Source organism: Cetorhinus maximus, chromosome 27, assembly GCF_964194155.1.
Source record: "Cetorhinus maximus chromosome 27, sCetMax3.hap1.1, whole genome shotgun sequence".
NCBI lineage: Eukaryota > Metazoa > Chordata > Chondrichthyes > Lamniformes > Cetorhinidae > Cetorhinus > Cetorhinus maximus.
Genome location: NC_135905.1, coordinates 7,767,216 through 7,784,402, shown reverse-complemented (window position 1 = coordinate 7,784,402; position 17,187 = coordinate 7,767,216). Strand labels below are relative to the sequence as shown.

Below are 17,187 nucleotides of genomic sequence, written 5' to 3'. Positions count from 1 at the left end.
GAAGCTAAGAATGTCTCCTCTCCCATATTCCAAAACAATTTATATGGCAGCCTCTTCAGTTTAATATAAAGTCAGTGGGGTGTATTTTCAACTTGGAAATGGAAATGAATATCAGCAGTTTCTTTAACAAGTGGGCAGTCTGTAAAATCAGTTTTACACCCAGGCAGCAAGTTGAAAATCTAAGAATATCTCAGTGTATGTCATACTCAGGCACCATCATTCTCACCTAAATAAGTGCAAAGAAATCAAAACACATCAGTAGAACACCTTATAATAGAATAGCAGAGAGCATGGAATGGGAAGAGGTCACAAAGCCTAGTCCTTCCCCCTGCAAGAACCATACATTATTTGTCCTGTCACCACCATGGACAAAACCGTACCCACCTTACCCCATCCAAGAAATACCCAATTGAAATTTATTATGCTGCGCAGCAGTTAAAACTCACTCCAATTAATTTCCAGCATCTCTATCAGATAGTTAATGAGTAATTTGAGATTGCTGGTTCCTGATTCCTGATGCTGAAGGCAAAACCCCCAGACTGCACTGTTTCATATGGGTAACAGAGAAACATGGTTGGGAGCTTTGCCTGAAACACTGGGAACCACTATATATGATTTGGACTCCGTTGGCTAGATCAAACAACTGGCAAGATATCCAAAAAAGACCAACTGACTAGCTGCCATCATTCTGGACAGGAGTGTCTGAGTTCTACTGTAGCAGCTGGAACCAATAACTGACAGAACATAATACACACAATAACACATTGAAATTGCCCCATCTGTGCCATCTTATATGCATCTCACCTCTTGTTCTGGTAGATTTACACCACTAAATGCATATGACTGCTTAGATTCATCACATATACTATATGTTTTTTGGAGCACCAGAGAAAACACAGAGGAGGCATCCTGTATCACGCACCTGTACACCTAAAAGCAGTGGTGCTCAGAGTTATGAAGGAACTCACAAGACCCAGTGTGTGTGGTGGGGGTAATCTGGCTCACATGATCAAAGATAGTAGCATTCAATATTCAATCTCTTGCAATAGGTCTGTCCAGTAAGTACAAAAGCACAATATAATCCATATTAATCCATCTTAATCATCTGCATTTAGCACAGGAGCTTTCAATAGTCCTGAATCTATCCAAGGAATTAGAGAAGAAAAAAAAAATCGCAAGAACATAAACATCTAGGGTTGCGAAGATCATTGGCCTAAAACTTTTCCTTTTAATACCAAACTCTCTCATCCAAGGATCAAAGGCATTTGAAGCTATCTAAAATTGGCTGATTATTCCAGATATTTAATACTGTATAACCTTTTTTTTGTTAATTCATATTCTAAATTCATTCTCTAATCCCATCATTATCTTGTTGAGATCATTGAATATTTTGTGTAATTTATCAAGGCTTCCCTCTTAACAATCTCTTTCAACAGTAAAGCTCATAATTATTTTAATCCTCTCCTCATATCTCTTCTCACATGTAAAAAAAATCATGTTGCTCATCTCTGCACTCTCTCCTGTACTTGTGTATCTCTCTGGCTGCCAGAACTGCACTCCAAGGGAAGTCTGCTCAGGGCATTGTCCTGCTTGGATTCACTTGATGTCCAACTGTTATGCCTATGTATCCCAGAATATTTACCTCACAACATTGCTCCACTAAGGGACTCCACTCAACGCTCTTGTAGCCCAACAATGCAATGGCTCATCAGCCTTGCTTTACGCTGAATACTTGATGCATTTACACCCATTTCCTTTGCCCGCTGTTGTAACATAGATATTACCTGTATAAAATACATTCAGACATTGTCATTTCGAACCCAGCCTTATTTCCTATCCTTCACCGGTTTATTCCTCAGTCCTGCATTTTGCCTGCATTCCCATGACTTTCTGCTGAACTAGAAGCCTTTAATTTGGAACTTTGTCAAACCTTCTGAAAGCTTGAATAACAGGGGAAAGTGTCCTGTGTACAGTGAAATCAAACACATTTATCAAGAATATGTTCACATCTTGCTGCACATTGTTCAGCACACAGAAAGTCTTCCCACACCAGAGAGAATTGTTTTGTCTCCAATATCCTCAAAGCCTAATGTTATGATATATATTTACTATTTATTATGCTGTTGTTTTACAGGAGATTCACCAGCAGGCTTTCTCATCCCAACGTCACTGTAATCAGAAGGTCATGACAGTTCGCTTTCCAGAGGAAGGACAGGAAGTTGCAGGGAGACACTAAGGCTATATTCAAGGCAACTCAAGAACAGGTTAGTGAAGACCTGAAAAGCCACTGGTTCACAATTTGGGAGGAAGGGAAGAGTAGAAGAGGCTAAAAAGGAAACCAATAACAGCACAATTACCACCCCCTCCTCACAAAGATAAAGTCCATCAATTGGGGATTTTACTTCAGGACTGAAGAACCTGATTTAAGAAAAGCTACTTCACAAGGTACCAGTGGGAGTGCAATGTGCAGATGCTAGCTGAAAACCACATTGAAGCTTGATGTAATGCCCTTTGTTGTCAAACAGACCAACAGCACTCACTGTATAGCTTCATGTATTTAGTAAAGGGTGAGATATCACAAGGCTAAACAACAACAATGGACCTTTAAGCCAGCAAATGTGGGTGCTTTGAGTAGCAGCTGAGAGAATTGCACCTCCCCCCAAAAAGTTATAAAATACCTTACAGCAGCATTAATAAGATGTAATTTGCAAAACAGATGCTGTTCGCCGTATCTGCCCTGTAAAATAACTTTCACTCATCGTTGTGCATTTGAACCTCAGTGACCAAAATCAGTGATACTGTACAGCTTACATCGTTAGAGACCAGTCTGAAACAAAATAGACAATGAGTCAAAAGAGAGAGAGACAGAGACAAAGAGACAGAGAAAGAGACAGAGGGTGAGAAAGAGACACAGAGGGAGAGACACAGAGAGAGAGAGAATGAGACAGAGAGGGAGAGAGAGAGAGGAAGAGAGACACACACGTGCAGACAGAAAAAGAGACAGATAGAGAGAGGGCACGCACATTACCTGGTCTCAGCAGTTTCGAACCTGTGCTCCATCAAGCTACCAAAGTGAGGAAGAGTGGGTGAAGAGACAGGCAGCAGTGAAACCGGAATTATAGTTAAAAAAATGTGAAAGTGAGAAGCAAATAAACAGTCATAGCAGGAAAACATAACAGCTTAAAATAACAAACCTGAAAAATGGCTCCTGCAAAATAAGAACCCACGTGCTGATAAAATATGGAATAATTCTTCAGATAACCTTCCTGATTCACTCCAGCATTTGACAATCCATTTGTCTGCTCCCTGGGGAATAGGAGGACGTATTGTGTGCGATACAAGGATATGATGGAGGAAAAATAAATTGTGACTGTTCTAAGTAACAAATGATTGAATCAAATAGATGAGCATGATGGGTATTAATAAACTGGAGATAGGCAAGTGCCAGTGGACTCCCAATCAGTCATCCACAAGTTTAATATATTGGGGAGAGGTTTAAACAAATGATTGGATGGTCATGCAATGACTACAACAAAAAGATACCAAAGGAAGAATGCACCTCTATGCCAGCACTGGTTAGAGTGCAGTGTTTGGTGGAGGCCTGGGATCAGTTAATCCACTGAAAGGGATAGCAGCCTGCATGGCTGATGGAGAAACTGGTATTTCTCTACTCCCTGCTATGGTTACAGGAAAGGTTTCATCTCCTGGACAGAATTTTTGTTCTGAGCAAACTATTTTGGTCTCACATTATCTATCAGCACTGATGCTGGATCAGATTACTCTGTGCAGATACCTGCATTGTAAGAACAGTATTAATGGGAGAAAATTCCAGGGCAGCTCTTGGGAGATATAACTTGATGGAAACCCCATGAGTGATACAGATAAATCCGGTGATACAGAGTAGATTCAAAGCACCTCCACCCTCATGAAATTAAATGCGAGGTTTGCCCCATTTTGCAAAATTCAAGGGCCAGGAGATTAGGCAAAGCATAGGTGAAAAGATGTTTTGAAAATTCATAAGATGCACTTGTACATCATATGATATAAAAACAGGACAGAAAAACTTCTCTTTTTTAAAAAAAAAATTTTAACGTCCAGTTTCTATCGGAGATTCCAGAGAGCACACTCAAAAATAGCAGTTTGCCAGTTTTAAATCAGCTGGTCAACTCCAAAAACCAGTACTTATATAATTCGCAAGAGGTATCAAAGTACAATATAGAAACACACTTTAGTGCTTCATCAAAATAGCTGGCAGATGGTAATGAGATGTGCTTCAATCCATGGAGAACAATTAATAGAAAACTGGTGAATTAAAATAAAGTGAACTTGTGCACAGGTGCTGAATGAATTACAATTCCATGCAACCCACCAAACACATGATTAGTTGACACACAAAAAACACACTCACCATAAGTGATATTTTAGGCTGATTTTATTTCTGTGGCGATGACATTCATTTAAAAAAAAAATCAACAGCCAAGATAGGCATCGTGGTGTCAGCGATTCTTCAGGCTTCGAACAGCATTAGGCCTTTGGCTCACTATCTACCAATCCCACCCTCCCATCCTCCATTGCTAAGGTGAACTACATGGACATGTGTAGGAAAGTGACAGTGAACTGGCTGGGTGTTAATGTTGGGAACGTGGAGTGAAGTGACTTTTAAAGTGACAAACAACATTTGCTTAAAGAACAATCAGGATGGGAAACAAAAGGCTGTTGCTAGAATTTCAGATGGTGACCAAAGGTGTCAAGAAGGCATCTCAAATTGTTCTTTTAGAGATACATTGGGAGAATAATTGATCTTGGGCTGTAACACAAGATGAGCAATAATGACTTGATGGCTTACTCTGTTTCCTTTCCTTTTGACTTCAATTTGAATGAAAATTGGTCAGCGTTTAAAACAGGCTGCTGATTCACTTTTGCCTGTTTTGTGCTAAGGCCCTAGACCAGTTCATACCCCGTTAATTTGAAACACATAACTCCATTAAAAGCTTATAGAGAAACATGTTTTAGAGAACTGATGGATTAAAAATAGCAGTGAGAAAAAGTGTTTAGGCCCCAATGCCGAGAGTTTCACTATCACAATTGTTCAGAATGAAAAACTTGCCATTTTCTTACAACAGCCTTAAATGAACATAGACATAGCAGATAGAAGACGGGACAACTCTACACAAATAGACAATACCAATTACTCAGCAGAGTAAAATGAACAAACTGTAACAATCTGCTCGGAACACACCTAAGGTTTTAAAGATTCCTGGACAAACAGAAATCCTGCTCATGTACACTGAGCTATCGTCCAAACAGATGAGACACCAAACAGAACAAACCAATCTGATATTTCAAATATTTAAACTGTATTTTGATTCCTATCGTCATGCTAATTTCCAAACAATTAACCTGCTTTAAATATCTGTCACATAGGTAAAGCATTCATGGGAAACAAATTATGGTTAACTAACTGGTTAGTTTGGATTTGAAATATCCAACTAGAACAAACGTAAGAAGGAGATAGATGTGTTAGACAGCCAAAGAGTTCTATGGCTACCATTCACAAAACACAACTCTGATTAAAAACTGTAACTCAGTTTCTCAATAAACACCAATAACCTACTGGCTAAAGACTTTACCAGGGGCAATACTAAGACATATCCAGCAGAAGGTCTCAGATTCAATCCCCTAGCATGAGTGGAGTTAACTGATCAGATGCAGGTCAGCCATGGGCATTTACAATTGAACCCATCGCAAGGGAGGGAGAGAAAAATTAAGATCAGGCAGGGTACATGCTCCTATTACTATCCAACAACCCTTGCTGGAAAGTCCAACTGTCAGTAGTTGGGGAGTGTGGGATCAGGCTAGACTGATGCCACAAACAATCAAAAAGGTTGCACATGAAAAATGTCCTTAGGGATGAAGTACTGGAGGATGATCTGTACCTGAGCAACAAGAAGTTCTTGTGCAAGGGCACCGAACTTCACATCTTAATTCCTAATATGGCTACAGGAGCACAAATTTACTGGTACTTGGGCTAATTGAAACTACTAGGAAATAGGATACTGTACCATCTGGACTGGTTGCAGTACTGACAGGCGTGGCAGGGAAGGAGGGGGGAGGGGTGCTGGTGGCGCAGAGAGGGAAAGCATCCTTATCATGTGTTTTACCAACATTGGAGTTTGTCATATGTTGGCTTCAAAGTAGATTCTGGATATTTTGAGCGTTGACACTGAACCTTTGCTTGTCAATATCATCATTAATTTGTCTTACAAAAGTTAATACTCTTGGAATGAGGGAGTTGGTTGTGTTTTGTGGTTGGCATATAGAGATGCAGTATCTCTCTGCTGGCCTACAAAAGGCTACATGAAATACAAGACTTAAGATCTAGAGTTTCAGTTTCTTTTTTTTCAGTTTCAGCCCAGTTTCCTTCAGCTGCTGCAGAATTCTTCACATTCAGTTTCTGTTGCAGCTTGTTATGTTTTTACCTCTTCACTCCAGAGAATAAGATGATAGCTGAATTTGTGATTTTGTCCCCAATTTTTAATATTCTCATTTAAATTTCTCTAGAGTAGCTTCATCCACCTTATGTGGATGCACTTAGCAGTGTGGGATGATCTAGATCACATAACCTTTCTTTGACATGCATCAACTCTGCTGTGTAATTGAGGAGGCATAACCTTGCCTTAGTTTCCCCCACTCATTCTACCCTATCGGATCTTCACCCTACCCTATGCTGATTCATTGTCATAGCATGGTGCAAGATTACCTAATTTACCTCATGACCTATCTTGGAAATAATAGAATCTTTTCCCCTTTCTATGGTGGCTGAATCTTTTAAAACCCAGGACAAAGATTCCAAGAAACAGAAATTCTGTTGAGGGCAAGCTTTTTGTTGAAGAAAAGAAAGAGTTAAGTGAAAATATGAACCTCAGAACACACAGGCCACAGAAGAGATACTGCGAAAGCCAGCATTACTCACTAAATGAAAAAAAATGACAAAACTACAGAGAGAAACAATAGCTGCTAAAATGTGAGAAAGGTAAGATTACAGCTTATTTCATGCTGTTTTTAGTTCACAATTATTTTAGAGGCAGGTAAAGCCATATCTGTCTTTCTCAGCCACTGCAGTTAGAGGCAGGTCCCACGCACAAGAGGGCTCCAGCTGAGGCCCATAGCTTAATTTACTTTTGAGTCTGCTTGCAGTCTTAACATAGGGAAATAACTGTCTCCCAGGAGGGGAAGGAGATATGTTACTGTAGACAGGAGCATAGAATAGAGTCACAGGAGGGGGAAAGGCTATCACGGCAAATGTTAGCTACAGAATGACTCCAACGTGCAGAAAACAGACCCATAGCACAGGATATGTACAAGCATCAGACAGATAAAACGCCAGAGGAGCAAGAATTTAACAGAAGCATACATAAGCATATATGAGTAAAAATTGCAGGGAAGGCCAAGCAGAAGGCGTACAAAGCAGCAGCTTGAAATACATACACAGGGAGAATTTTGCATGGATATGTGGACGCTAGGGAGCCTCAGAAACCCGGCCCCATAGTGCCAATCCATGATGTTCTTTTTAAAAGAAATACTAAATTTCTATCAGCATTTCTCAAAGTCAATACAACATTTGCCAGTGGTTGCCATGACCTTCATTACATACATAAGCAAAACCAAGGCAGTTTGGCTAGAGTTGCCCTTTTGGTCTCATTTTGTACCATTTTGATTTTTGTTGCTGAGGTACTACCCGATCTAATTTGCGTCTCTCTCCCCCCTCACCCTGCACCACAGGTAAAGGCTAAAGCAATAAAGAATAATATTGCATTTAATAGAAACTGTACTTGTACTGGTGTCCTCTGCCCATTTAAATCTTGCTCACCTCTGCTGTTTAATAATATGTATACCGTTTGGTGATTTTTTTTCATAGAATTATAGAAAGTTTATGGCACAGAAAGAGGGTACTTGGCCCATTGTGTCTGCGCCAGCTGAAAAACAAACCACCCAACCTAATCCCACTTTCCAGCATTTGGTCTCTAGCCCTGCAGGTTACCATACATCAGGTGCACATCCAGACACCTTTTAAATGAGTTGAGGATTTCTGCCTCTACTACCCTTTCAGACATTGAGTTCCAGACCCCTACAACCCTCTGGGTGAAAAATGTTTTCTTCATCTCCCCTCTAATCCTTCTACCAATCACTTTAAATCTGTGCCCCCTAATCACTGACCTCTCTGCTAAAGTAAATAGGCCCTTCCCATCCACTCTATCCAAGATTCGGTCTCACAATTTTGTACATCGCAATCAAATCTCCCCTCAGTCTCCTCTGTTCCTAGGAGAACAACCCCAGCCTACCCAACCTTTCCTCATAGCTGCACTTTCTCAGTCCTGACAATATTCTCATAAATCTCCTCTGTTCCCTCTCTAATGCAATTATATCCTTTCTGTAATGAGGTGACCAGAACTGCACATAGTACTCAAGTTGTGGCCTAACTAATGCTTTATATAGTTCCAGCATAACCTCCTTGCTCTTATATTCTCTACCTCGGTTAATAAAAGGAAAGGAAATATGCCTTCTTAACCACTTTATCGACCTGCCCTGCTACCTTCAGGGATCTGTGGACATTCACTCCAAGGTCTCTCACTTCCTCTACACCCTTCAGTATTCTCCCATTTATTGTGTATTTCTTTGCCTTGTTTGCCTTCCCCAAATGCATCACCTCACACTTCTCTGGGTTGAATTCCATTTTCCACTTTGGTGCCCACTCGACCAGTCCATTGATGTCTTCCTGCAGTCTACAGCAATCCTCCACGCTATCAACCATGCAGCCAATTTTTTTGCCACCTTCAAACTTCTTGACCATTCTCCCTACATTTATGTCCAAATCATTAATATATACTACAAAAAGCAGGCACCTAGTACTGAACCTTGTGGAACCCCACTGGAAACAGCTAATTTTTGTCATTTAAATTGAGGGAACTAGAACAATTTCCATTTCCATCACCCAGCACCAGCTTTAAGAAATGGAATGGCACAGGTCAGGTAGAGGGTGAATGTGCCTCGGCTCTGTACCAATATATTTCAAGTCAAAACTCGGGAAAGAAAAAATCTGGGCCTCACTTCCTCAAATGAATTTCCCTTCTTAAAAGTGAAAACAAGGAAGAGTCTGTAATTACACAAGGAAGTTTCAACAAAGTGGTTAAGGAATTGCGCCATTGGCTTGTTACCTCTCCAAAGCAGCCATCTTTCAGAAGCCCAAATACAGGAAATGGTTTTGCAGAATTACAACAACAACTTCTCAGTAACGTGCAAAAGGACAGTACAGCAATGAAGCACAGATACACAGACAAATGGGATGACGATACTGCCCTCAGACAGAAAGGAACTCCCATTGACTGCTCCCCAGGTTCTGGATCAACACCATTTGGGATAACATGCACTCATCAGAGTGAAGAACATGCATGTCTTTTTATATGGAAACTACATAAAGACAAAATCACTCCAGTTTAGTGTTTATCATGCTGGGTCTGTGACAAGTAATCCGCTGTACACAAAACCCATGTCCTGTGATCATCATATTCAAGGTAATGATATGCTTCCCTGAGAGTGGCCCGTTTGTGTTGTCCTATTAGTTTAAAAAAAAATTTTCCCACACGAAAAGCAAATTGATACATTTCGTAGAAAAAATGATGTATATTTTTGAAAAGTCACTTACTGATTCTTTTAAGCATAGCTGCTAAAAATTGGTTTACTTAGCAATAGAAGATGGAGGTATTAAATCTAGGTGATGGGAAAATTTGAGCAAATTTGTATAGATTGAGAATAATTTCTTCACAGATGACCAAAACGTCTGACAAACTTTAAAAAAAAAAATTATCTATGATTAAATAGTTCAATACAACCACAATGTTGCTAATATCATGAATGAGAGACCTGCTTTTGGGTCTTGATTCTGGGAAGGAGGAAGGATGTGAGTAGAATGAATAAATTAGATGGCAATGAAGCAATTGATGATAACATGGAGGCAAAAAAAGCAAACCTTTTAGGAGATGTCAGGCACTCAAGGGTACCCCTGCAAGCACACACACACACACACAAAGTCACCAACTCCCAGCATGCAAACATGCAGTCAGTAAGCACCCTAGCCAGCCATGGAAGCAATTTCTCAGCCAAAGAGGCAATGCCTCAACCATGGTGCAAGGTCTCAACCAAAGAGGGAATGTCTTGGTCATGGAGGGAATTCTCCAACCATGGTGGCATCCAGCAGAAATTGGGTTAGTTTTTGGTTTAGAAAAGGAACAGCCCATTGCAGATTGGATATTTCCCTATGTCACAACCACTCAAGCAGTTTACCTGAAAGGCCTCTTTTTGTTTCAGCTGTCGCCATGGAACAGAATCTTCAAGAACACATTATTTTCACAATTCTGAGGAAGCTTATTTGCCCACGTGTCACACCTGTATTGCTTACTTGTGCCCATTAAACCAAGTCCAGCCAGATTTTAAGAAGCCTAGCTCCACCTATGTAATATCCCTAAATTTATTCACGACTTTTTGGAAACAATTTGTCTTGTTTCTTAGCTACCTGGTAGACAGCATCCTCAAGAAGAGATCTGGCTCAGAGGCTTCTCCATAGAACATCCTTCCAGTGGGCAATGGTTCCAAGCAATTTGACTACATTTGTTTTTGTGCTTTATTGATATCATGTCCTGTCAAGTTTTAGCACTCAAAAAATATCCTGTCCTGAAGTTAGCTATTAAACAGCACTGGTAAACAGCACAAGCAGTACTGTCATTCCAACCTTTAACACCTGGCTGTGAGTCTCATATTTACTGGAATGCATTTACGGAGTAAATTCTTTACTCATTTAGAACTTCACTTTGAAAGCTCAGTTTAATATTTAGTCTGCGCTCAATGTAAATGGTATGTGTTTATACTACAAAACACAAGCCAAAGGTTCACTTCAGTGCATGACGATTCCTTCAAAATTATGATGGCACAATTTTTCAACTGGGAGCTACCCGACTGACTGGTAACTGGGTCCTCCACTTACATCGCAAATGTAGATAACTGTTCCAGCAAGAGAGAGCTGCCTCTCAAACCATTTTAAAGTTATGTTTAAAAAAAATTAGAATAAGTCTCTTTTCCAAAAAAGATAGTTTGATTACGTTTGATTTTTTTTTAAGAAAGAAAGTATTGTGCCTGATCTCACCCCTCAGAGAGCATTTTAAACTAAGGAAAGGCAGCAGCATTCCACACAAATTATCTGAAATGAGCAGAGTTTATTTGCCTTTAGATTCAGGTTGTGTTACCCTTTTTTACGGAATTGGGCTTCTGTCAGCCAGAAACTTCTTAATGACTGTGGATCTAAATTGATAGGAAACCTTGAAAGCCTGTACTCATATAAGTCCACCATGAGTAGACCAGACTTTACAATCTAATTCTGCTCAGTGCTCGCTCCATGTTCAAAGTTTTAGTTGGATTGTAGATCATATTATACACAAGCTTGAAATACCATTTAAAAAATACTCTGAGTGGTGGATTGTCCAAACATTTCAAACAAAAGCTATGACTCAAATATTCAGTTATTAATTCTTTGGTGTTCTAATTCATTGACTGGAATTAGAGTGATCCATTAAAATTGGATCAAAACTAATTCACTAGGAAGGTCTTTATATATTAAAAATATTCAGAAATATTGTGGCAATGCCATTATTACACAATATTAAATATAATTTCTAAGGTCATTTTAAGAGCTCAGTTTGACAATTACTTGCATGTTCAGTACCTTCTTTTGACCTCCTCCTGCCCCATTCTGATCATGAAGCAAGTGTTGAGGAGGTGCATGTGACAGAGAGAAGTGCACCTGTGCTAATGTGATATTCAAAGAACTGTAGTTTATAACCACATTGCATGAAGCAGTATCAGTTTGAACTTCACAATGTGGGCATTGCTGGTTGTGATCTATGTTTATTCCATAGGTGGGGAGCTCTTTATTGAACAACCATAATGAACTAACTAGCAAATCAGATTTGAATGAAACTGAAATGTAAAGTTAGATTTGATGGTCTCTAAACTGGTCATTCTAACTCAGACCGGACTCCGGAAAGTTTCAAAAGTGCAATTCAGATCTGCTGGATCCTGAAAATGAGAGAACACCTGTCCTCGCCCACCTCCAATCACTCCCTGACCTCATGATTTCAAATTCTCACTCTCAAGTTCCTCCATGACCCTACAAACTTCTCTGGTTCTACATCCCATTACAAACCTTTAGCTTTTCCAACTCTGACCTACATAAGTCCCTCTCTCTCCATTAGTGGTGGTAAAGTCAAGAAGGCAGCTCAACACCACCTTCTCAAGGGCAATTCGGGATGGGCAATAAATGCTGGCCTAGCCAGCCATGCCCACATCCCATGGATGAATTAAAAATAAGTCTTCATCTACTATGCTCCTACCACTTGACGTTTTCTTTCTAACCCCCTTTTTGCTTTGATGTCTCAATACTTAGCTTTTTGGTTGCTTTCCCTACTGCCTTCTCAGTGTCTATTCCTTGCCTGTATAAATGCAAGCATCTATAAAAAAGGACTTCTACATAAAAGAAACCATATACTGTATACACACCTACGTGGATACATGCGTACACACACACACACACACACACACAAATGTTTGGCCAGTCCACCATTATATCAAACAGGGCATTTACTTTACTTTAATGTTTGAGCACAGCATTGCTTAATACTACAGTTCTAATGCATTTTAAAGTGACAGTACCTTTTTGTGTTAGCCTACTTACATCAAGTCTTATATCAATCAGTTTGTCTTGAAATATCCTTGAATCCTAGGTTTAAAGCTACCACTTGGATTTCATTTATCAGATGGAAAAAAACAAAGTCAATCCAAGCCTTACTGGCCCAGATAGTTACTATAGAAAGCTGCAATAAATTGAAAATCAGTGACAAGTACCTGGAGATTCTCAGAGTTCAGGCATGCAGGGATGATCAGCATTACCGATCTCTCACTTGGGGTCATGGAATAGTAAAAGTAAACTATAATTGAACAATCAACCAAGTTTCTACTGAAACAATAATGCTGATCAGCATTGCTTCAAGACTGTATTAAGGGCTTGGTATTGATTTGCTTTGAGAAGTGGAATAATGCAGTTTTTGCAACATTAAGGAAAGGTTAAGGGAAATTTGAGAATCTCAGGTTTACTGATGGGGGGAGGTGGAAGATGGAGCCTAATTTCTCATTTTAGGATATTAGAACATCAACTTTTTTTTTCTCCAGTAATGACAGAAAGGTTCAGAATTTTGGGTAGCAACATTTATGTATGCAGATTTAAGCATTCATACTACAATTCCATGTCTGTCACTTCTACAACATTCACCTGAAGTTGTGATCCGGTTTAAAAATAAAGCATGCTTTGCTGCAGTATAAGTCCGTACAGCATATGCACAGAAAATTTGCCATCTGGAATTTCTACCCTCTTAAGTCAATCACTATATCTGTGGTGATTTCATCCTCCCAGCAGTTGGAATACAAACCCTTTGTAGCTCCCAACTCAGGTACTGTCTCTTTAATGCAGCTGTTAAAGAAAGTCAACTGATGAACAGTTTGACTCCAAATTTTGGGATTGTGATTCTTAATGAGCATCTAGTGCTAGATCTAATCAGTATAGAAAGAGACTGGAAGAGGATCTATTGGTCTTTTTTAAACTTGATTTTTTTTATTTCAGAGAAAAAGTGCTGGTATATACAGAGAAACAGCAAACCAAAGCAGCCAAGCACAGAATACAGGAACGAAAAGATCTCACCCTACCTTTCACCAATCAATTTCACTAAACCAGAACCCAAGTTTTATTTACTGTATTACCCGTCTCCAACCTACTTGTCTATTCAGCTCAAATCATTCACAAACTATCGTATTAACATGCTACGGTCATACAGAACCATCAGAGTCAATGGGAAATTGCAGATACAGTTCAGACCCCAGTGCCATTTACAGAACGTCCCAAATCACCACCACCAGGCAGCATCTTTTTTAAAACTATAAGGTATAACACATCTCACTTATATTTTGCAACTGAACAGATTAAATGGGGTCATTTTCTTTCTCGGAACATGGAGGGGAGGCAGAAGATGGAGTCTAATTTCTCATTTTAGGATATTGGAAGATCAACTTTGCTTGTACCCAGTAATGACAGAAAAGTTCAAAATTTTGATTAGATTCTTGACAATTTTTTTGTTGAATATTGTTTTCTTCCTCCCTGTCGCAATCAAAACAGTGCAAATGAAAAACTCATCTTTACATATCAGAAATGGGTCAAGTGCTACCTTAGCTAATTTCAGCTAGGTGGTGTGTGTTACCATTTGCCTCAGTCCGTTGGGTCAATGAAAGGTAGGGAAGTGAAGTATGGGAGAGGAAGATTCTGCAATTAGGTTTCCCCTCTCCTGATTACCACCTAGTGACCTAGGCTGCAAAATGCAGGAACTATAGGCCTCAATGGAAATCACTATTGAGACTCAGCCCTAATTAGCTGGCATGACACTTGGATGAGGGGAAGTGGACCACAGCACAAATCAGCACCTTCAGTACAGAAGTGAAGACAGCAGGGGAAGAGTGGAAATATATCGCGTGCTCAATCCAGAATTTTCTTTGCAAAATTGCAGTGAGATGTGTCATAAATTTCAGATGCAGTCTTTACTCAAATCTCTCGACCCCAGTTTTGTCATTTACCTTCCGCTCAATCTAGCTAAATTTTACATATTATCTTCAAAAGTTAAAAAAATGATATACTTGCAATTTCTCCACTTCTGAAGGAATGCTCACACAATACAATTACTGAAGAATAATTTTACTTAATCTGCCTTTTGAAAGTAATTTTAAAAAGACTGCTTGAGTAATCATAATATACATTCATCTAAATTCAATGGAATCGCCCTTCACTTTCACTGTCCAAAAGAAAAACCTTTCATGTAATGGGGATTTGGATTAAATTGTCTATTTGCATTATTTGCCTCCGCCTTTAATGAGTTTGGTCAGGAGACACAGCTCTTCTGTCCCAATTGCAGTGTACGTTACCTAGACGAAATGGGATTCAGCCTGAATTATTCAGCAGGGTTCCCCATTTCCCTTTTCAGTTCCATGCCCCAATCTTAAAAATACTTGTTGCAGAATATGAACCTGATCAAAAATCCAGACTAAAAGCTAAAGTTCCTGCCGTGCTGGGCTGCTTTGTGAGAGAAGCTAAGCAATAACAGATCAACTGTTTAAACAGAACATTACAGGAACCCTGCTTGCCTTCTGTAAGGATTTGGACTATGTGGTGGGAATGAGTTTGGGCGAGGAGCATGCAACAGTGTAAAGCTAACAGTTATACCTGAAATTATTGCACAAGTAATTAATTAATTTTTAGCCTGCTGCTTATATCCGATCAAGCTTAGGTAGGGCAAAGGATTGGGGTGGAGATTTTGGTGGTGATAGTCACCAGCAGTAAATAGGAACAAGGATTTATCAAATATGTTTCATTGCCCATTTCAATAAACTGTTTCAGCAATCTCTAGACAGCTATCTGTGATTTGGTAAAATAAACTACATCACATTGGAAGCATGTATTAACATGTTATCCATTGTTGTATGTCCCAGAAAATCATTCCCATTTTCTTCAAAACCTTCACCTCCCCTGAAACCTCATTGTCTCACCTACTGTCAGGCTCAACTGTGTTATGCAAGCATTCCCTCAGGCAAGACAGCACCTACCATTTTGACTTCGATCATTAAGACCGCAACAGTGCTTTCAAACTGCACTCTTTCTCAAACACAAGGAAGCTCACAGTATATTAATTCCCTGACATTTCTTTGAAAGGAATTCAGAGATACAGAATCTGACTCTTTATACAGAAACAGGACTTTTAGCATTTTATTGGCAGAGAAACCTTCATACATGGAGAAGTACTGTGCTACTAGGAGCACTACAATACAACAGAGGAGGGATGTAAGGCTAAGGACATTCAACAAGCACTTTCTTTAACTTGTTTTAAGAAGATTTGATGTTCTCACACTACTTTTTTTATAGCCACTATTACAGTAATATGCTCTTTCTCTTTATTTAGTAATTCTATCTTCAAGTGTCTTATTACACGTGGGCAGTTTAACCTTTAATATTAAGGATCTGTGCAGACAGACCATGATGCCATTTGAGCAATTTGGCAAAGCGTGGACCTTTTACTTCATGTTCAAACTTTTCCCTGTGGCATAGAGAAAGAGAGAAAGAGAGGAGGAGAAGAGTAAGGGATTAAGGAATATGTCCTCCACTCTCCTGACCTTATAATTGTATAGCACAAACAACTAATGCATTACACAAACGACAAGGCCTAAAAAAATACATCCCCAATTGATCCGTTGCTGCAACAACAAAGACAGGAAGATGTTTTACACATTGGTTTCTGAACCATATGATCCTTAAAATGGTAACCCGTTACATCGAAAGAAGTTGACCATTTGTGTGTTGGAAGCAGAAAGCTACAAATGAAACCAAAGCAACCCCCACTCATTAGTGTATTTGACAGGCCACATTCTCTTTGGGGAAGATCATTTGGGTAGCACCACGATATAATACTAATGCCTCATTGTGATCCATAAACCTCGACTAGTCCAATGTGTGTTTAGAGAATGATCCCCTATAACTGTCGGCATATACCCACACCTACGGAGTGTTGGATGTCTGTCGTAAGCAGAGCTAGATGTAGAATTCTTTGTTCAATTTCAAAATGTTCAATCAAAGTTATCTTAATAACCCCAAATTCTAAAATTAACTAATGCTGAGTTTATTGCTAAGTGTATTGTATTAATGTGTTTAACAGTAAAATGTCTGAAATATGTTTTAAGTGGGCCAAATGTCTGCTGCTGTTGCTGGAAGCCTACCTTGATCTTTTCATAGCATCTTCATCTGGATCTTGCACTAGAAAACAAAAGGTGTAAATGAATGACCATGTCCAGTGAAACAAGCCCATGCTCCTTTGTATATATCATCAGGGCTCCAAGTTAAACACTGATCTCTGTTTATTGAGGGTGTATTATTAGAAGATGAAAGCTGTGCCAGTTCTAAACATCTGAGGGTTCAGTTTTTATGAAATTAACTTCAGAGATAAGTCTAAACACAACAAATGGAGCTTTGGCAGGAATATGGAAGAGACAACA

At 39.4% G+C, this 17,187-nt stretch overlaps 1 protein-coding gene and 1 long non-coding RNA gene across 12 annotated transcripts in view; one reads left to right on the top strand and one right to left on the bottom strand.

The window, feature by feature from the left end:
* Window positions 1-14,010, top strand: part of LOC144668523 (uncharacterized) — a 103,699-nt gene extending 89,689 nt beyond the window's left edge. The window contains exons 2-4 of one of the 2 annotated variants that reach the window (XR_013573514.1): window positions 2,135-2,264; window positions 6,840-7,033; window positions 13,724-14,010. This is a non-coding gene — a long non-coding RNA (uncharacterized LOC144668523). Of the gene's footprint in view, window positions 1-2,134; window positions 2,265-6,169; window positions 7,034-13,723 lie in introns of those variants that run through there. The other variant, XR_013573513.1, reaches the window with a different exon arrangement.
* Window positions 1-17,187, bottom strand: part of LOC144668522 (LIM domain-binding protein 3-like) — a 173,055-nt gene that overhangs the window by 55,661 nt on the left and 100,207 nt on the right. For 8 of the 10 annotated variants that reach the window (XM_078530628.1, XM_078530631.1, XM_078530629.1 and 5 more), the window contains one exon: window positions 16,912-16,948. In XM_078530628.1, coding sequence (XP_078386754.1) covers window positions 16,912-16,948 — 37 coding nt within the window. Of the gene's footprint in view, window positions 1-15,891; window positions 16,236-16,911; window positions 16,949-17,187 lie in introns of those variants that run through there. The other 2 variants (XM_078530637.1, XM_078530638.1) reach the window with 1 other exon arrangement.